This window comes from Cyprinus carpio, chromosome B16 (assembly GCF_018340385.1).
Source record: "Cyprinus carpio isolate SPL01 chromosome B16, ASM1834038v1, whole genome shotgun sequence".
NCBI lineage: Eukaryota > Metazoa > Chordata > Actinopteri > Cypriniformes > Cyprinidae > Cyprinus > Cyprinus carpio.
The window spans coordinates 25,320,348-25,342,225 of NC_056612.1; the positions used below are offsets into that span (position 1 = coordinate 25,320,348).

The 21,878-nt window shown below is 33.7% G+C and overlaps 1 protein-coding gene and 1 pseudogene across 1 annotated transcript; one reads left to right on the plus strand and one right to left on the minus strand.

Moving 5' to 3' along the window:
• Positions 1 to 525: 525 nt before the first annotated feature.
• On the plus strand, positions 526 to 18,444 carry col28a1b (collagen, type XXVIII, alpha 1b). The gene is made up of 34 exons (XM_042741710.1): positions 526 to 656; positions 2,192 to 2,757; positions 4,033 to 4,053; positions 4,490 to 4,549; positions 4,627 to 4,680; positions 4,767 to 4,811; positions 4,904 to 4,930; positions 6,405 to 6,449; positions 6,535 to 6,579; positions 8,820 to 8,873; positions 9,366 to 9,434; positions 9,988 to 10,056; positions 10,135 to 10,203; positions 10,444 to 10,512; positions 10,597 to 10,665; positions 11,062 to 11,130; positions 11,275 to 11,343; positions 11,443 to 11,514; positions 11,615 to 11,683; positions 12,193 to 12,264; positions 12,383 to 12,451; positions 13,538 to 13,606; positions 13,686 to 13,754; positions 13,876 to 13,944; positions 14,040 to 14,108; positions 14,234 to 14,302; positions 14,422 to 14,490; positions 14,756 to 14,836; positions 15,004 to 15,039; positions 15,407 to 15,443; positions 15,544 to 16,098; positions 16,489 to 16,559; positions 17,964 to 18,162; positions 18,249 to 18,444. Exons 1-34 carry the CDS (start codon positions 530 to 532, stop codon positions 18,419 to 18,421), a joined length of 3,375 nt encoding a protein of 1,124 aa, XP_042597644.1. The 5' UTR covers positions 526 to 529; the 3' UTR covers positions 18,422 to 18,444.
• A 397-nt stretch (positions 18,445 to 18,841) lies between these two features.
• On the minus strand, positions 18,842 to 20,697 carry LOC109070984 (annotated as a pseudogene).
• Positions 20,698 to 21,878: the final 1,181 nt, after the last annotated feature.

A 21,878-nucleotide genomic window follows, 5' to 3' on the forward strand; every position in this document is an offset into this window, starting at 1 on the left:
GGGCTGTTGTTCAGCACAGGACTGAAGTCCGTCAGAACAGAATGTGCTCCATACAATATACACCATAAAGTAGACACTACCAAGATTATAATAACAAGAAATGCAAAACAAGCAAGGTAAGTGCTTTATCTTTTCTTTGTTTTATTGCTGATATTAGTTTCACTCATTTTTAGATATTATAACCTGCTTAAAACATTTCAGAATTATATGACAAAACTACTGTAAACATAGAATTGGACATTGCATCTGACCTTATTGCATGATGTATTTGTAGATTTTTATTAGTCTTTGATCTGTAAACAATAGGCATGTCATTGTTTAAAGTGTTTTGCGGCACATATTCTGATTCATCACCTGATTTATTAAACTTTATTGCATTTGTTCAAAAATGTCCAAGGGCCAGCTTGTGGTTGAACTTCTAACATTAAAGGTGTATATTCATCAAATAAGAAAATTATTTATTTACTTGTGTTGGTCTTTGTAATTTTAAATTTTAAAGAGTTTTCTTTGATTGTCTTTAAGGTTCTATATGAATGAAATCATGGCCAAAGGGTTTTTTCTGTGCCTGCTGCTTTGGCTGCTTGTATCTGCGGCCAGATGCCAGAACAGAAGACAGTCTGGAGAATCACTGAACCTCACCACAAATCAGGACAATGGTAAACGCATCAGTGTTTCATTCAGTATCAGAGTATCATTTATTGTGTTGGCTTAGTATTGCATGTAAAAAATGAATGTTAGATATCTTTATTACCTCAACAGTTTCTTCTAGACAATAATAAGAGTAACTAAAATACCTTTTTTCAGCAAAAGTCCAAAAGTCTCAAGACAGACCAGATATGCTAAACTGTTCTCAGATTGTTATGATGGTAATATAACTTGTGATGGGAATTAGAAAAAAAAAAGGCAAAATAAAATAATTTTCACGAGGGGTCTCAGACTTTTGTACCCCATCACTCTAAACCCTATAAAGTCTCTGTTAGATAGTTTATACTTTGAACAAGTAAAAAGCGTTTTAATATAACTGTAAAATCTTCCACCTTCAGGTTGTACTTCACCTGTCTTTTTGCTGTGAAATTTTTACTGATTTTTATAAAGTAAACATACAAATAATTCTTATATCTTTAGTAATATTGCAAGATGAACACTTAAACAGCTTAAGGTTTACTTTATTATCCTTACTCCTTTTTTATTTATTTTTTTCCAGAAAAATATATAAATGTGAGTATCAAATACAATCATCAGGCTTTTGAGGAACTTTTTTGTTCATCTCTCAATCATAATTGTTTTATATTGCATTATATATTTTGAAACTTATTTTAGATCATATAACTAAGCATATAAATATCATATTACATAGTTTGGTTGTCTGAAAAAAATAGCTGTTTTTTCTTCCTTTAGAGCTCCATATTCTCTTATATCACACTACTCAAAACAAACACATTAAAACACAAGCATTTATTTTTTATTATGTCTAAAGATTCACTAAAAGCTGTTCCATTAAAAAAAAAAAAAAAAAAAAAAAAAAAAAAAAAAAAATTCTGGCTATTATTACATATGTCAGGCTTTTCAAAGCAATCCCACAGAAGAACCATTTTTGTTTCTCTAAAACCTTTCAGTGAATAGAATTTAAATGAACAATTCAATTACATTTGTGACCCTGGACCACAAAACCTGTCTTAAGTGTGAATTTTTCTAAATTGAGATTTATACATAATCTGAGAGCTGAATAAATAAGCTTTCCATTGATGTATGGTTTATTAGGATATAACTATCTGAAAATCTGGAATCTGAGGGTGCAAAAAAATCAAAATACTGAGAAAATCACCTTTAAAGTTGTCCAAATGAATTCTTAGCAATGCATATTACTAATCAAAAACTAGGTTTTGATATATTTACATTAGGAAATTTACAAAATATCTTCATGGAACATGACTAATATCCTAATGATTTCTGGCATAAAAGAAAAATGGATAATTTTGACCCATACAATGTTCTTTTGTCTATATTGCTAAAAATATACCCCAGCGACTTAAGACTGGTTTTGTGGTCCGGGGTCACATTTAATTTTTTAATCTGAAGAACGTTTTCCACTATAAAGAACGTTTTGTCCAATAGAAAAGGTTCTTCGTGGAACCATAATTGAATAATACCAATAAATTGTGTTTATGTTTTGTTTTTTTTCTGGTTTCAGAGTTATTATGCACACTGGAGATCGCATTCATCCTGGACAGCTCAGAGAGTGCGAAGGGCATTCTGTTTGATCGAGAGAAAGCGTTTGTGCGCTCCTTCAGCAAGCGGGTGGCACAGATGCAGGTGTCTGACTGGCATCTGAAAACCCGTATGGCACTCATCTACTACAGCAGCTCAGTCCATATCGACCCACACTTCAGAGACTGGCAGGACCTTGACGTCTTCCTGAGCAGATTGGAAGGTGCCATCTACATCGGCCAGGGAACGTACTCCACATATGCCATATCCAACGCCACTCAGCTCTTCACCAGTGAGACCAAGGAGCAAAGTGTGAGGGTCGCTCTGCTCATGACTGACGGCATCGACCATCCGCGGAATCCTGACATCATGATGGCGGTCTCTGAGGCCAAAGGCCACAACATTAAGATCTTCACAATTGGCTTATCAAACTTGGCAAAGGACAATGTGAACAGTGCCAAACTGCGGGTCATAGCGAGCAGCCCAGCGCAGCAGTACTTCCACAGCCTCACTGACCCCAAACTGGAGGAACGACTCCTGCAGCAGCTCGTGAGACATTCACTTCATCTGTCAGACTCATCAGACATATTATAAATACAAATAAATGATCAATTAAAAATATAATGGAAAGTAAAAGATGAATTCAGACAGCACAATTAAATTATACAATAAAGAAAAACGGTCAATACTCAATTGAGAAATGGAATTAATACTTTTTAATAAATTAAAATATAAAAATAAGACCTGCATGCCACTTCATTCCCTACTGAGATACATCAGCATTTTGCATCAAAAGAAGTCATGATTTTATCACTTTGTGCAACAGAACAGAGTATGCTAATATAAATTAATTACAATAAAAAAATATTAAAAATGTAATATACAAATAAAACACACATATAAAAATATAAACACATAAACACATATATAAATAAAAGGATATTAAATAATGACTTAATATATATATATATATATATAAACACATAATCACCTTTTGAATTAAAAGGATATTAAATAATGACTTAATATAATTAAAGTGTTTAAGAATATTAAAAATCTAATATAAAAATCGTTTAATGAGTTCTATAAATATAATAAAAAATATCCAATAAAATTATTTGTATATATAATACAAAATCACCTTGTGCAACAGAAAATGTATTCTTATTAAGATTAATAAAAAATATTACAAATCTAATATCAAATTATTATTAAAATATGTTATTCATATATCATTTGTTATATAGTTCTATTTCAATTTTATTTTAATTATCTGTAGAAATTAACAAACATACAAGTAAAAACACAAATGGCCCACTAATACTCTAGAGCACATGTTTTAATAATAAAAAAAGAAAAAGAAATACAAAGAAACTCTTGGCATACACATAGACACCCCCCACTCATTTTTCACATGGACTCCAGCTGACACGCCACTCATTCATTCAGCTTTGATTCAAGCTCTTGCTTTCTATTTCTATATTCCAGCCTACAGGAAATATTGCTGTTATTTTGGGTCAGATAATAGAAGCTGAAAAATGGGCATTTAGATTTGATTTGTGAGGGTTTGAGATCCAGTGTTCAGTCTTCTGTCCTGAGGCATGGTTCACACATCAGTGGGTGTGGGGGATTTTCCACAGAAACACAGAAGGGACTGCCGCTAATGAAATGTCAAGCACTGTTTGTGATCGCACAATACGGGCCTCTTAGAAATGCATCAAAGTTTCCCATGCTGTGCATGCACAGGATTTGACAATAAACTGAATTCATTATGGTACTGTGATTTGTGTTCTAATTTTTATTTCTCCTTTCATTTTTTCTCAGAAAACAGTTGCAAAGAATGAAGTAAGTACTGGACTATCAAAAATATTTGACTTGATTAAAGAAAGCATATTATACCAAAAATTCGTTCTTAAAGGGCTAATTCACCCAAATGTGTAAATTCTGTCATCATTTACTCACCCTCATGTCGTTCCAAACCTGTATGAGTTTCTTTCATATTTTGAACACAAAAGACGATATTTTGAAAAACCAAATAGTTGTTGGTCCCCATTGACTTCTTGAGTAGGGGAAGAATTACTATGAAAGTCAATGGATACATCAAACGTTTGGTTACCAACATTATTCGAAATATCTTCTTTTGTGTTCAACAGATGAAAGAAACTCATACAATATTGGAATGACATGAGGGTGAGTAAATGATGACAGAATGTTCATTATTGGGTGAATTAATAAAAAAATGCTGATTGAAAACTACCTGTTGGTTGTATTCCCCCTGCAGTGTCCTCAGCCACCGGTGTGTTTGTGTGAGCGAGGTGAACGCGGTCCTCCAGGAGCTCCTGTGAGTATCGCTGAGATCAAATTGAGGCCATTTTCCTTTATCAGTGTCATTCATGAGAAAAGCTCTATTTTGTTTAGGGTAAAAAAGGGGAGCAAGGTTATAGAGGAGCACCTGGTCAAAAAGGCTCAAGGGTGAGAGTGGAAATAATTACCCATAATTATGATTATTTGTTCTGTAGTTTACTGTTGTTGACTAGTTGATTTGACCTGTTTTACAGGGGGAAACAGGAGCACCCGGTCTTCCAGGAATCAACGGTCCAGAGGTACATCACATCTTCATATAATCACTTTATAGAGTGTGTTTTCAATGACTCTCTGACCAACACTGTTTCTGTTCCTGGTTCCTCATCCACAGGGAAGACCTGGGTTCAAAGGTGATAAGGTAAAACCTCAGAGTTTTATATTTGACATATACTTATGTTATTGCAGTGAATTCAGTAACAGCTACATTCAGAATGATCTTGATGACTCATGATGTCAGATCAGTAGGGATGTAACGATTAACTCTGAGGCGGTTGAAAATCGATTCAAATATGTGATGATTCAAATCGGTTGAGATGCTAAACAAATCGCGATTCATTTAGGTGTAGGAGTTTATATGAATGCATGTCTGAGGGGAACTTACTGTCTTTATAAAGCCTAAATATAATACATTTAAAATCACCTAACCTCAGCATAAAACATATTAAAGCCAAAAACAACAAAACTGCTTCGTTTACAGCAGAAATCAAGGAAACGCTTTAAGCGCCACCTGCTGGCAGAGAGTGAATCTGCGTCTCATTCAGCTCAGCCACTGTTTCATGCAGATATTTTTATGTATAGTTTCACAAAACTGGTCAAACCATTCTGTTTTTGATTCAAAATTTCTTATTTATACAATCTAATTTAGATTAAAAACTGCTCGTGTTGCATGTATGCAGCATCTTTCATCGTTTGGATAATGATTAAAATGCAGTGGTTGCCTTTAATTTTAAATGGAAAGAGCACAGACAAAGCCTTATTTTGTTTATATGAAGAGATTTATTTTATTTGATTTGGGGATGGTTTTAAAATTTAAATTTAAATTTAGTTTTGTTATTTACATTTACATTGTATTTAAATTTTGTCATTTAGCAGGCGCTTTTATCCAAAGCGACTTACAAATGAGAACAATAGAAGCAATCAAAACCAACAAATGAGCAATAATATGCAAATGCTATACAAAGAAATATACAGCATTTTGTCCAAGCAATAATAAAAGGACACATTTAATTCATAATTTGTCTTGAATATAATTTTGTTTAAAAAAATAATAAAAATTGTGAATCGAATCGAATCTTGAGTTGAGTGAATCGTTACATCCTTACAGATCAGAAAGAGATATAATTATAAAAAAATTATAAAATACTATTAAGAGAAACTATTATGATTTTTTTTATGTTTTTAAAAATATCTTATGCTCACCAAGGCTGCATTTTTTAATAAAAAATCAAATGTTAAACTATTTTCTGTTTTCTATTTAAATATAGTATTTTAAATTAACCAAATTAGCAAATTAGAGTGATTTCTGAATGTTTATGTTTAAAATATTCAATTAATAATCAGTTTTTTTTTTTAATTGAGATATTTTACAATATTAATATTTTTTCTCTGTATTTCTGATCAAATAAATGCAGTTTTGGTAAACGTAAGAGACTTCTTTCAAAAACATCTTAATTATTCCAAACTTTTAACCAGTAGTGTATGCTAAATTAATATTGTGCACATATAATAGAATTGCAAAATTCATATTCTCACTGGAATTATTAATGTTACTGTCACTGTTCTTACACATTCTGTTCCACAATGCAATCACTGAGACTTGAGTCATGTTTTAGGGAGGTCAAGGTAACTGTGGACCACCAGGACAAAAGGGACATAAGGTATGTCTTCTGTACCGACCTAAAATATTTATATTCTAATATACAGAATACATAATTAATAAATTGTTTTTATTGTATTTCTCAGGGCACCGAAGGGCCTCCAGGGCCGAGGGGCCCCAGAGGAGAGCAGGCACAGTATAAACATTTACCATTTACATGACATATTATATGCCACACTGAAGGTTTCAGCTAAATTATTATACACTGTTTTTTATATTGTGGGTTACTTATTCAATTATTCCAGTATTTAATTTGATTCTGTAAACCTTTGGAGAAGTCTTTGTAAAGGTGGCATAAAATTCTCTTTGGTATTTATGTTCTAAATGACAAAATATTTTTTTCCATTACATTTAAATAAATAAATTTGGGGAAATTTTGCAAGAGCAGCCAAAAATTATAGTAAAAAATAATCAATTATTTATTTAATTAAGACATATCTCACAGACAGTCACATTGAATGAATTTATGTATTTATGAATTTTAATCAATGTTGCTCTTAAAAGTTTCTTGACATTTAGAATATAACTGTTAACATTATGAATAAATGATACTTGCATTATTTGTCCATATATGTGCAATTATATTATATAAATGCTTTCAAAAAATAAATAACTGCAGTTCTGTCATGACAACTCAGAGAGTTTAGCATGGTAATATATGTGGCAATGTTAATGTGTTTGGTCTTGGTGGAATAGATCTGCTACGCTGTTGCGAGTATTACTGGCAATACATCCACAGACATGCTGCTGTGAGCATGTAGGAAATACTGCTGCTCCACATATATATGAAATAACCCCCATGTAACAAACATGAAATTATGCCGTAGCAGATCTATACAGGTGGAGCTGGGGAGGTGGAGGGTTTCTGAAGTGCGCTGCAACTGCTACAGCAAACTTAGCCAAATATTTGAATGTTGAGCAGTGAGCTCATTGGCTGCTTATGCGATAACAAACCAAAGAGCTGCGGCGTGTGAATAATGATGTGATTGACTGAATTAGAACCTTTCAGCCTGCGCCATCTAGAGTTTCATGACGGAAATGTGTATTAATATAAGTACTTTTTATGCCACTATTTATAAATAAACAGTTCTAGTGCAGAATTGACACATTTTAGTACCCAACTGCCATATTGTGTTAATTTACTAAAAAAATCTTTGTTAGATAGAGTTGATCTGTAAACAAGAATATTAAGTTTAATTAAACTTAAAACGTACCAAAAAAATAAACAGCAGTGTTGAGTAAGTGAGATGCTGACAATCAAAAGTTTTAAAGCTCAAAACAGCCAACACATATCATAATCTCTAAAATCTCTTTATACATTTTATATATACATTTATAAATATAAAATTAAAAATGTTTTAGTTGTATCACAAGTTGTCTCATCACAAATGTGATGATCATGGCAGTCCGTGGCTGTTTCCCCACCCTGCACTTATGGAATGTGATCGGCAGATCGCTCGTAATCCTATGCTAATGTACACATGTAAAGCAGTGAATCCAGGCTTGCGGGATATTATTCTTTCTCTGAGGATGACTTTGTACAGCGGGATTAGTGAAGAGACAGAATAGGTCTCTCAAAACCTGTACATTTTAGCAGGCATCTAGCAGCCTAAAAATGCCATATAATCTTATGTTTTATTATTAGCATTTATTGCATCTAGGCATATGATTGAAGAACTGTAAAAGGAATAGTTCATTCAAAAATGAAAATTTGCTGAAAATTTACTCATCCTCAGGCCATCAAAGATTTCTCTTCATCCAAAGGCTTTGGAGAAATTTAGCATTACAACACTTGCTCACCAATGGATCCTCTGCAGTGAATGGGTGCCGGCAGAATGAGAGTCCAAACAGCTGATAAAAACATCACAGTGATCCACAAGTAATCCACAGAACTCCAGTCCATCAGTTAATGTCTTGTGAAGTGAAAAGCTGTGTATTTGTACGAAATAAATCCATCAAGGCATTTTTAACTTCAAAGCACTGTTTACAAGCACAAATGTTTTAGTGTTATAAATTATGGAGTTATATACTATTTAGCCAGAAACAAAAGTTTAGCAGTTAAAATATCTTAACGATGGATTTGTTTCTTACAAACACACAACTTTTAGTTTCACAAGATATTAATTGATGGACTGGAGTGGTGTGGATTACTTGTGGATTATTGTGATGTTTTTATCAGCTGTTTTGGACTCTCCTTCTGACGGCACCCATTCACTGCAGAGGATCTATAAGTGAGCAAGTGATGGAATGCTAAATTTTCCAAATCTATTTAGATGAAGAAACAAAGTCATCTACATAATTTTTTGGCTGAACTATACCTTTAGTAAAATTTCAACATAAATTTCAACCTATTTCTTCATTGTTTCACCAGGGTCTGAAAGGACCTCCAGGAGACCAGGGACATGAGGGTCAAGCAGGACCTAAAGTAGGATCATATTTTCCATTTACTTGCCAGTGAGATGTCTATAACTGGTATTTGTGACTTAAATAGAGACAGAGATCTGGTGGTAAAGAATGACATTTTAGAGATGTTTCCATGTCGGTTTAAATGCAGATCTTTTTCCTTTCGTGTTTGGCCAGGAATCTTTAACAAAGAGTGCCTTGAAAACCTGACAAATATATAATAGCACATTCAAATGCAAAAAACCCTTAACTGTTAGACACAACGGGTGCCTTTATGCTCTGTAAATGTCAGTTGGAATATACATGAGAGAAAACATGTACTGAACCCTTTCACCATACTTTATGATAATAGTAGACTGTTCTTATGAATATGATGAATTAAAGTAAAAGTAGCAGTGATACATGTACCCAGGATGACTGAGATTTAGCAGAAAATATATCAGCTTTAAATTTACATGAACTTCAAATTCATATGAAGATGCAAATGAATCACTGACCTTCAGATTGTTTCTAGGGTGATCGAGGGCCGATTGGTGCATCTGGCCCACCGGGAGATACTGGAGTCGGATTTCCTGGTCCAAAGGTAAACTTCTCAGGACTTTTAAAATAAATTAATACTTTTATTTCGAAAAGGATGCATTGAATTGATCTATACGTATAATGTTACAAAAGATTTCCATTTTCAAATAAATGCTGTTCTTCAAACTTTCTATTCATCAAAACATTTTGAAAAAACGTATCACAATTTCCAATAAAATGTTACAGACCACAACTGTTTTCAATATTCAGGATAATAGTAATTGTTTCTTTAGAAGCAAATCAGCATATTAGAATGATTTCTAAAGGATCATGTGACACTGAAAACTGGAGTAAAATTCAGCTTTGCATCACAGGAATAAAATACATTTATTATAAGAGATAATATATAAGAGATATAATGTATAAGAGATATAATTCCCAATTTCTTCTTTTCTATGTGATGTTTTGACTTGGAGGCTTTTATCAATAGCCAAAATAATATATAATGGGATACTTTCTTGTTCCAGAAGATTTAGTGTAAGAACCTACAGTACATGCAGTGTATTTTATTCAGATTTTGAGATCTCTTAAACATACTTGTGTTGTGGTTGTTCTAGGGAGACAAAGGGAACCCAGGAACACCAGGTCTTCCTGGTCAAGTCGGCATAGGTCAGCCAGGCCAATCTGTAAGTAAAAACAGCTTAAATGACTTTTAAACATGCATCTATAGATTATAATGATGTAATGATACATGCATCAATGAAGGTCCTCCAGGTTTACCAGGAGCACAGGGGAACCCAGGAGCTCCAGGTGAAGGTCTTCCTGGGCACAAGGTGAGCAGCTTTAGTTGTAGAACATTTGAATAATCTGAAGAACCTTTTTCTATTATAAGGAGCCTTTTGTGGAATGGAAACATTACATGTATGTTAAAGGATCTCCATGGAACCAGTGATGCCAATAAAGTACCTTTATGCTTAAGCTCAGACCTCTGTGTTACTATTTCTGTTTAATGGTCATGTGAACAAAGACTTTTATATATCCCTTTTGATTGTGTTTTTATGTTTGTGTTTTAGGGTGACCGCGGATATGTCGGTGCTACAGGTGGACGTGGACCCCCAGGTTATGGAATTAAAGGTGCAAAGGTATGTCACAGTTATGTGAGACCTTACTTGTCTATGTAAAAGCCCATTATGCATTTAATTTGGCACCTGAATGCATCCTTGTAGGGCGATGCAGGACCTCCTGGATCACCTGGACCAATAGGAGTGCCTGGCAGAGGGATTCAAGGAGAGAAAGTATTTGTTATTTTCCTGGTTTTGCATTTTGATACCAATATTGCTGTACTAGTGGTGCTACAGTAGCTGACACAATCATGCATCATCTGATTAAATCCTAAACAACATGCATGGTTTGTGCAACAGACACAAATGATACCTGAAATCATGCAGCTTGCTGGAAGAAGTGTGCTATTACTTTTCTAAATGAATGGAAACATGCAAATAAAGCCATTTGCAACTACTAGAAAACCTACTAGAAATGTCCAGCTAGCCACCCAAAAAGACCCAAGCAACCACTAGAAATATCCTAGAAATCACCCAGAAGACACTAGTAACCACTATAAATTTCTGATGAACCACCAGAAGACCCTTCTTTTCCTTTTCTAATTGTAACCCGTATCTTTATATCTAAAGGGGAATCAGGGACCAGCTGGTCCTATTGGTCAAAGAGGGAATCCTGGGATAGGACTCACAGGACAAAAGGTAAAACTGCACCATACAAACATCCATCAATCCATGTCTGTCTGTCTGTCTGTCTGTCTATCTATCTATCTATCTATCTATCTATCTATCTAACAAAACTAATCAGCATATTAGAATCTGTGTTTTCGTTTTGTTTCCTCTCAGGGAGAACAGGGTTTCCCTGGAGAACGTGGAGCCTCTGGAGAAAGAGGAATTGGAGTACCAGGACCCAAAGTGAGTTGTCATTTCAACTAAGCTGTTACATGACATGAAAGAACATAATAAAGTATCAAATAGTGAAATCAGAGTTGTGTTTATGGGCTGATGCCGTAGGGTGAACCTGGATTACGAGGTTTACCTGGTGAGGCAGGTGTACCGGGAGAAGATGGAGCCATTGGAGCAAAGGTCAGAATGTTCTTAATGGCATGTTAGTGAGGGATAGCTTTACATAAAAAAAAAAAATCAATATCTTATAATATACTGCAAACTATCTTGTTTACTTTAGGGTGATGTAGGCATACCAGGACCCAGAGGATCAGATGGACCTCCTGGAAGAGGCCTGCCTGGAGAGAAGGTAATGTATGGATGTGTTTTATTGATTCTTCAGGCAAAACTGAAGCTTAAAACATTATTGTATACATTACAGGATCTACAGGGGAGGCAATCTCACTTTAAAGGGATAGTTCACCTGAAATATGAAAATTCTGTCATTACTTACTCGCCCTCATGTTGTTCCATACCCATAAGACCTTCATTCATCTTCACAACACAAATTATGATATTTTTGATGAAATCTGAGAGCTTTCTGACCCTCCATAGACAGCAAAGGCACTACCACGATCAAGGCCCAGAAAGGTAGTAAGAACATTGTTAAAATAGTGAATTTGGCATCAGTGGTTAAACTGTAATTTTTGAAGTTACAAGAATACTTTTAAAGTGCAAAGAAAAGAAAAATAACAATTTTATTCAACAATTTCATCTCTTTCATGTCAGTCTTCGATGTGCATTCATGACAGCACCACACATTTTTGGGTGAACTATCCCTTCAGATAGATATTGAGTAGGCTGAATCTTTTTTAACAGGGGGTTCGAGGGGAGAAGGGCTCCCAAGGCCAACCAGGACCATTGGGACCAGTTGGGCCAGCAGGGGCAAAGGTGAAAACAATCCATTCATATTTACAAAAAAAAAAATACCACGTCAAGACCTTTGACTCTGTCATTGCCAGTATTCATTTAAAATCTATTGAGTTACAGTATCTTTCATTTAAAATAGGGAGAACCAGGGAATGTTGGAGTTCCAGGTGTTTCTGGGCCTCCAGGACGGGGCATACCAGGACCTAAGGTACGTTTGAGACAAGCTGTATCAAAAATAAAACAAAATAAAAATTGACAATTTTTTACTGAGTAATTTATGAAAATTAAGGCACATTTCTGCTTTTTAATCCTCTAAAAAATCATTCAGGGGGTCTGTTTACCACAACTTAAATAAATGCATGGTTTCAAGTTAAAAATTCTAATCTAATCATTTAAACTTCTTAAGTTGCAAACATTGATGAGTTCTGTTGATCATAACAGTAACTTAATATTATGTGTTTAAACTCAGATATCTGCGTTAATTGAATTTCGTAAAAAATTTAGTTGTAGTAACAATAAAATTGTCTTGTTAACTGGAAATTGGGTATGCTTTGCATAGGAGTAGAGAATAAATGGGACTAAGGAGAATAAATGTTCAAATTAAGTGTCATTTTATGTGTTTTTCAGTGAAGGGAAAGACATTTTTGACATTTAAAAGAGTTTCTGTGATGTTGAAGTTTTTGTTGTAACTCTTTTGCTGAAGAGTAGATTACATGAAGGTAATCACTATCGGCTCTGTTAGCAATGACTTCACTAATGCCAGTGACAAAAGTACATTACATTTATGCATTTAGCAGACACTTTTATCCAAAGCAACTTACAGTGCATTCAGGCTATACATTTATTTAATTTTTTTACCAGTATGTAACATTGTAAAGTAACATTGTTCATTAAATATATATGCTAAATGATATGATAGTTGTGAATTTGGACTGATAAATTGGTTTCAGGCTCACAAATCCATTTGTTGGAACAACTTAAGTATTTTTTTTTTACTTTTTTTTTTACTCAAAAATATGTTTATGTTACAAATTAAGTTCTTCTAACTCAATGTAGTATGTTCCTTGAACAAAATCTAATTAGAATGAAAATAATTTATGCAAACCGTTTCGTCTTTTTTTATTTGTGTATGAGCCAACACATTATTTTTTGGAGTGCTCTAGAATGTAGGCCAATTTACTTCCATTGCATTCATATTTTTTAATGTGGCATAAACTTCTATCTACTGTTTGGGCTAACAGTATGTGTATGTAATTGATCAGGAGATCTCAATACCATCTTCATCTTCCTGTAGGGAGATCCAGGGCCGGCTGGTCCACCAGGTCCTGCCGGAGAACCAGGGATAGGCATTGCAGGGCCGAAGGTTAGAGTGATGCCCTAACAGAAACCTGTATTGTTGTTGTTGTTTTTATAAAGATAATGCATTTTGTCTTTTTTTTTAGGGTGAAATAGGGTTACGAGGACCCATTGGACCTCCAGGGCTGAAGGGAGAAGGCTATCCCGGCCCACCTGTAAATATCATTACAAAGAATATTATTCATGCAAATGTTACATTTATACAGTCTGTATTTAATCTGACATACCAACTGGGAATATAACAGTATAATTTACGCTCGCTCATGTGATCTGTAGGGGCAACCAGGTCTGCCAGGTCTTACAGGAGAGTCTGGTCCAGAGGGAACAGGTTTACCTGGACCAAAGGTAAGGTGCTTGCTTAACACCAAATTTCTTCAGAAAATGTAACTATTTAAAAATAAAAAAAAAAGCATTTGATGAATTGATATGTTCTATCACAGGGGGATCGAGGCCCTCCAGGTTCCCAAGGGCCTGCTGGAGCACCAGGTCTTGGGCAAGTGGGCCCAAAGGTAGGAAATATAAATAGAATACATGTATGCATATCACAATCAACACTCCATGATTGGATAATACACTGCTGAATGTGTCATTAGATGTGTTTGGGTGTGTTCTGAGGTGTTTTTGTGGTCTGCAGGGCTCCATTGGTCAGACTGGTCCAGCTGGTCCTCCAGGATTACCAGGAGAGGGCATACAAGGACCAAAGGTAACAGGGATCTGAGGCTAATCAACAGGATACATTATTCATAGAAACACATTAAAGTGTGATGTACAACAGTGAAATATTCAAACTGTTTAATTCACATGTATTTTGTTTTCGTACAGGGTGATCCTGGATATCAGGGTTTACAGGGGCCACGAGGGTTTCCCGGAGAGGGTCTGCCGGGGCAGAAGGTCAGGAGAGTCATATACCCACTACTAGCATGCATTTATATTTTGTACAGCAAGCATTACAAGGATCGTCCCATACCTGTAGGACTTTTACTTTCTCACTTATATGCAATTAAAAATGTTGCACAACTTAAGAAACTAAAACATTACAAAAACACTTACAGTATATACACTTATATGCAATTAAAAATGTTGCATCACGTCAGACTTGAAAACATGACCAAAACTGTGAGTTTAAAGCTCATTTGATGTAACTACTCTGTTGTAGGGGGATCGTGGGTTACCCGGAGCTCAAGGACGTAAAGGAGACGGAGGAATCCAGGGAGAACCAGGAGCTACTGGACCACCGGTGAGAAGAGCTGAGGAGGAAAATTTGATCATCAATCATTCACGCGAGACTTGCTTTTTAATCTTTAAACATTATGATTGCTTATCATTTCAAGCATTGCTTAAGACACATCACTGCATTATTTAACTGCATTTAATACACCTGCACATTGTGTTTTATAATCACAGGGTAATACAGGAAGAAAAGGAGAACCTGGTATCACGGTACGTACACAGATGTCAGTAAAAAATTCATTTAGGACTTTTTTAAGTAATTTGTTCTAGTGCAAAAAAAAAAATTAAACAAAATAAAAATATTTACGAAAAAAACAAAAATAAGAAATGTTGCTCAAATAAGTTTAACTGCTTAAATTAGTAAAGTAATGATAGATTAAAGCTTATTAAGCAAATAAACGAAATTACTCGAACTTAAATTAAAATCAAAATAAAAACTGAAAATATAAAAATGAAAAGCTAATTCTATAAATGAACAATCATAGTACAGTATATAAACAATACTACAATAACACCACTAGCTAGTGTGAAACAAAAATGGAGCGCTTCAATAACGAGATTTTTATGTATTTTGCAGAGAGAGGAAATAATCAGCTTAATCCGATCTATTTGTGGTAAGTATTCAAATTGCAGATATTTTTGCTAAATTTGATTGCTTTGTAGTGAATCACCCCAAAACTGATTTGGCTGGAATGATTTCTTCTCATTTGTCAGGCTGTGGCCGGATCTGCAGAGTACGGCCTCTGGAGCTGGTGTTTGTGATTGACAGCTCTGAGAGCGTCGGGCCCGAAAACTTTGAGGTCATTAAAGACTTTGTGAACACCTTGATCGACCGCGCGTCAGTCAGTCCGGAGGTCACGCGTGTCGGTGTGGTTCTCTACAGCCACATTAACCTGGTGGTCACAAGCATACAAGAGCACTTAAGTCGTGATGAAGTGAAAGAAGCCGTGCGCAGGATGCCCTACATTGGGGAGGGCACTTACACAGGAAGTGGCATCAGAAAGGCCAATGAGATCTTCCGCTTTGCTCGGCGCGGTGTGAAGAAAGTGGCTGTGGTCATTACAGATGGCCAGACGGATCATCGGGACACGGTGAAGCTGGAGGATGCGGTCAGAGAGGCCCATTCAGCCAATATCACCATGTTGGCTATAGGGGTGGTGAATCAAAGCGACCCCATCTATGATGATTTTAAGCAGGAGCTGAATTCAATAGCGTCGCCGCCCACCGAAGACCACGTGTTTTCCATAGAGGACTTCAGAATGCTTCCTGGTATGTTTGCTGATTTGCAAAAAAGGCCTAATATATGTATCAAATAGCAGTCAAATGTCAAAAGTTTTCATGACAAAAAGAAGTGGAAAAGTGGAAATCAGGATAAGGCATAGGCGCTGAATCATTCACAAGTGAAAATGCACGGTTTACAAGTGAAAACAGCCTGAAAATTGTTCTAAACAAATATGTGTGTAGATTTTGATGTGAGAGACTTTTTCGTTGTGTGAAGCGTTATTATGGATTATGAGTGGTATGAAGCAACAGTTTGAAATTAAATGGTTTAATAATTTAATTAATTTTTTACCAACATAAAACAAACCCATGACTTTGACCTGCCTAAGCTAGAGGATCACATGAATTAAATGCATGTTTTTTGTCTCTGTGGTCTAGAAGTGGAAAGTAAACTGCTTCAAGAGATCTGTGAGAACAATGATGGATCGATATTCAGCACTACCTCCGAGGTCAGCTCACACACTCTTCAGTCAACAAGACTGCATTAGTTATATATGATGTTTTGAGCATATTAATAAAACAGAATTTTAATTTTATTAAGAAATAGTATTTTATTTAATTTTTTACTTTAAAATTACAGAAAATTCTAGAATAGAAATAGAATTTTAATGAAATAAAAGCTCTTCAATAAAAATAGATGTTCTGCAGTGACATTTATTTTATATATATAAAATATCATTTTAAAATAATACTTTTCTAATTATTACCAAGCAGTTTTTCAGATTTTATTGTTAGTCTTATATTAATTGAGACTGACACTTGCTTCAGTTTTAAAAACATGATGTATCTAAAAGCAATATTTGATCTAAAAGCATATTAATAAAACAATGTTTTGGACATATTTATAACATATAATTAAAATAGAATTTTATTTTTAATTAAAAATTCTAGAATTTAGAATAGAAATATAATTTTAATAAAATAAAAGCCTTTAAATAAAAATAGAAGTTTTGCAATGACATTTATTTAATAAGTCTATTACTTTTCTAATTATTATTACACATGCAGTTTTTATATTGCATTTTAATATTTTATTATTAGTTTTTATATTTATTGAGACTGACACTTGCATCAGTTTTGAAAAACATGATGTATCTAAAAGCCATATTTGATCTAAAAACTACATGATATTTGCAGAGAAAATGCTAGCACTTATTTAATTGAAATTACATAATAAATGCTCTGCAGTGTGGCATTTTTATTGTACATTTATTATTATTATTTCTTTATTATAAAATTAAGTACCATTTTTCTAATAATTATTATGCATTCAGTTTTAATGACTTCAAGTTAATAGAGAGACTACAGTATTTGGAGTATTTTGTATTTATTAATTTTTTTTTTTCATTAAGCTGCAGGACTGTTTTGGTGTACAAAACAAACAAACAAACAAAAAAATAGTGCTGTCAAATGATTAATCGCATCTAAAATTAAAGTTTTTCCTTACGTTATATATGTATGTGTACTGTGTATATTTATTATGCATATAAATACACACACATACAGTATATTTTTTGAAAATATTTACATTTATACATTTATATATTCATATTCTTATATTTTATATATAATATATAAATATATTTAATATATAAACATAACATATTTTTCTTAAATATATACATGCATGTGTTTGTATTTATATATGCATAATAAAAATACACAATATATACACACATATTATGTAAACAAAAACATTTATTTTGTATGCGATTAATCATTTGACAGCACTACTAAAAACAAAACAGTCAGTGTTACTGGTCAACTTTCCATCTGTAATTATCATTATGTACTGTAGTTATAAACACATATGAATATATACATATTTAACATTATTCAATTAAATCAATCAGCCAGGTGCATTGGGAGAGTTGTTCCCCTACTATGATCCCAAAGAAGACGGCATTGACATTATAGGCACTATAGCACCATATTTGGAAAGAGACGAGCTGAACCTCCTCCCAGATTTCTCTCTCACGTCATTGCATCGGCCCAAACAGGACACATACGTGACTGAGCCGCCGCTGCTCATACAGCATGATTTTACTGCAGGTAAATGCCGCTCAAAAGTGGTACGATACAAACAATAACTGCAATTCTGACTTCCTGTAAATCAATTTTTCTCTCTCTTGTGTCAGACGAGGGATGCCTACAGCCTCTGGATCCCGGTCCGTGTCGAGAGTATATTGTTAAATGGTATTTTGATCCAAAAGCCAATTCATGTGCTCAATTCTGGTTTGGAGGTTGCCAAGGCAACAAAAACCAGTTTGACACTCAACAGACCTGCAGAAAATCCTGTGTGAAAATGTAAGTCGTATCATTAGAGCACTGAACCTGACACTAAAAAAAGACATAAAGCTAAAAGGGCTCTTTATTATTTAAATACACATAAGCTTTTAATATTCAACATTTTAAATAATAAACATTTAAAAAAAAAACTAAACTTGAACAATCTAAAAATGCATTATTTGCATATACAGTGGCCATAAGAAGTATTTAAACAAGGTTAAGTCACAATTGAAAATGTCTGAATTTCTGATATTTAGGCATCATTTTAAGTAAAAATAGTATTTCTTGATGTGGGAAATGAAGAAATATTCCAACAGAAAAACAGTCTGTAATCTTTTAAAATCAAATGTTCTCATGTAAACTAGTCTTTGTAGTTTTTTTTTTATGTTTGTCTGTTGTATTTGTATTGTGGTTTTAACTCACTGGTGCTGTTTTGTTCATGATTAGCATTGAATCTGTACATGTATCTGAATGGTGGCAGGTGATGTGTGAAATACTGCAGCATGTACATGTCTGCTGGCCGCGTGTAATGAAACGAGGTCAGTCAGGACCCTGGAGAAAGAGAAAAATCATTAAAAACAGATTCATCATCATTGTTTTGAGTAATCTTAGACGATGCAAAAGCGTCATTATGCACAAGTCAAACTATAATGTACACAACTCCTATATACATATATGATTCTTATTTTTAATATTTACAATTATTAAAATTTTTATATTCTAGCATGAACATACTGCTCTATTATGCTGCTGAGAGAAAAAAAACAATATTACTTTAAAAAAAAAAGCAGAAAAACATTTGTTTTTAATTGTCATTGTAAAATGTAGTTCTGACTAACTGAAATTATAGTTAAAATAATCAAATTAAAAAAATATGCATTTACATTTAAAAATCAGTCATTTTAATGCAAGTAAGTGTTTATGCTGTATCAAAAAAACAACTTTTATGTTAAACACTTAAATTTCAACATGAAACAATGTATGCAAACTATTTTCTGTAAAATGATGCATTTCTGAGTGAAACAATATATTCAACAAGAATAAAATGTAGGGTGGGATTTTATCAAACTGGATAAAACATGTTTTCTGATGTAATATCTGTATGTTAGGGTAGATTGAAACTGAATTTGACATTCAATATTTCAATATCAATGAGATACTATTATAGCTTTTGTTAATATTTTGAATTAGTTTTTATTTGTACATTTTCATTTTAATAATTTAGTTGTTTGTTTTTTTCATTTTTAGTATTATTTTAGTGTGTGTGTGTGTCTGTGTGTGTATATTCAGTTAAACTAAATATATTGAAGTTAAACTAAATAAAAATAAGAAATATTCCATTTGTCAACCATCTGATTTTGTTTTATTGCAGTTAATGTTTATTGTATAAATTTAGTTTTAGTTAATATAATAACTGTATATTATATAATAACTGTAATAATTTTTCTGATTCACAGTATCAGCGGGTTTTAATCACAATATTGCATAATTAAATTTATAAAATCGAGCAATTTCACAAAGCCTAAATAATAATAATGTCAATAATAATAATAATAATAATACTTAATAATATCAAATTTAACTCAAAATGTGCGTAAATCGCGTAAATCTCCAGTTCATTCCTATTGAATGTCTTAGCAACCGTAATCAAGGACAGAGCTTAGGGTTAACTGACCCACACATATTTTCAATGAGAAACTGGCACTCACCCCTCTGGGTTTGTAGAAACTGTAGCCCCAGACCTGTTTTCCATTCTCCGGGGGAATGAGCTGATTTTCCGGTCTAAAGGGATTAAATGTTTCCCGTTGAATCGGATCTCTTGAATCCCCGGCCTTCACTCCCATGGTCTACATGCACCTGCCCAAGGCCATGTCCTCCACGGAGCTGAAATGCTCACAGCGTCCCGAACTGAAGCCTTGCACAAATCTCCTGAGGGACTCTCGGCTCAGAACGTATCCGGCTCCTCCGCTCGTGTGACCCTGACGGACGAACGGCCGGAACCTTCTCTCTGTCATGCTGGGAGTGCAGGTAACTCAAGTTTTCCATCACGACAAACGTGTCGTCAGCGGCGTGCTGGAGGTGGTGGGCATGGATGTACTGAAAGGCCCAGATGTTCTTCTAGTACAGCTGCGATCGGAGCTCTGCCAGCTCATGTACAGAACCTGGTTTCAGTGTTTAGCCCAGGGGCTCCAACATGCTGGAGTTTTTTCAAAAGATTTTCAGGCCTCGTCATGATCCAACACAACACACGGGAAGACAGGGACTGTGCCAGCTCATCTAGGACATTAAAGCAAAACTTTTTTTTTTTTTTTTTAAAGAAAATGAATACTTTTATTCAGCAATTATGCATTCAACTGATCAAAAGCAACAGGAAAGACTTGTCACATGAGATATCTATTTTAAATAAATTGTTTTAAACTAGAAAATATATTTAATTCCACTTAAATATTAAGCAGCACAACAGTATTCAGCACTGATAATTGTGACACTAAAGACTGGAGTAATGATGCGGAAAATCCAGCTTTGCATCACAAATAATTTTACATTTAATATATATTTAAATAGAAAATATTTTATAATATTACTGTTTTTACTGTATTTTGATGAAATAGTGTGAATTAATGTTAATTAATCCAAATGTTAATTAATGTTAATTAATCCAAACTTTTGAACAGTACTGTATGTTTTTTTATTATTATTATTATTATATATGACCCTGGATTACAAAACCAGTCTTAAGTCACTGGGGTATATTTGTAGCAATAGCCAATGATACATTGTATGGGTCAAAATAATAGATTTTACTTTTATGCCAAAAATTATTAGGATATTAAGTAAAGATCATGTTCCATGAAGATATTTTGTAAATGTTCTACTGTAAATATATCAACATGTGATTTTGATTAGTAATATGCATTGCTAAGAACTTCATTTGCACAACTTTAAAGGCAATTTTCTCAACATCATGATTTTTTTGAACACTCAGATTCCAGATTTTCAAATAGTTGTATCTCAGCCAACTGCTGTCCTAAAATAACAAACCATACATCAATGGAAAGCTTATTTATTCAGCTGGTTTTGTGGTCCAGGGTCACATATAAAAAATTTAAACCATGCACAGAAATTAATTTCTTTACAAAATTGAAAACTGAATTCTGTTTTTAAATCTATATCAGCACATAGGAAACATAATTGTAATAATAAAAATGTAAGATTGGTTGTCCAAACTTTTGACTGATATTGTAAATGCTAAGCAAATATGATGCAAAATATGACAAAAGTAATAAAGCACATACCATTCTTTTTCCATGCATGACTCTTGGCTTGAGAGTAAAGGTAAGGTGGATATGCTAGTAGGCCAAATCTAACACTCATGAGTTGCTGAGCAAAGACAAATCCAAGGAATATGCCACAAAATAGAAATATGTGCTGAGAAAAAGGAAAATATTTAAAATATAACCATAAATAATAAAAATAAA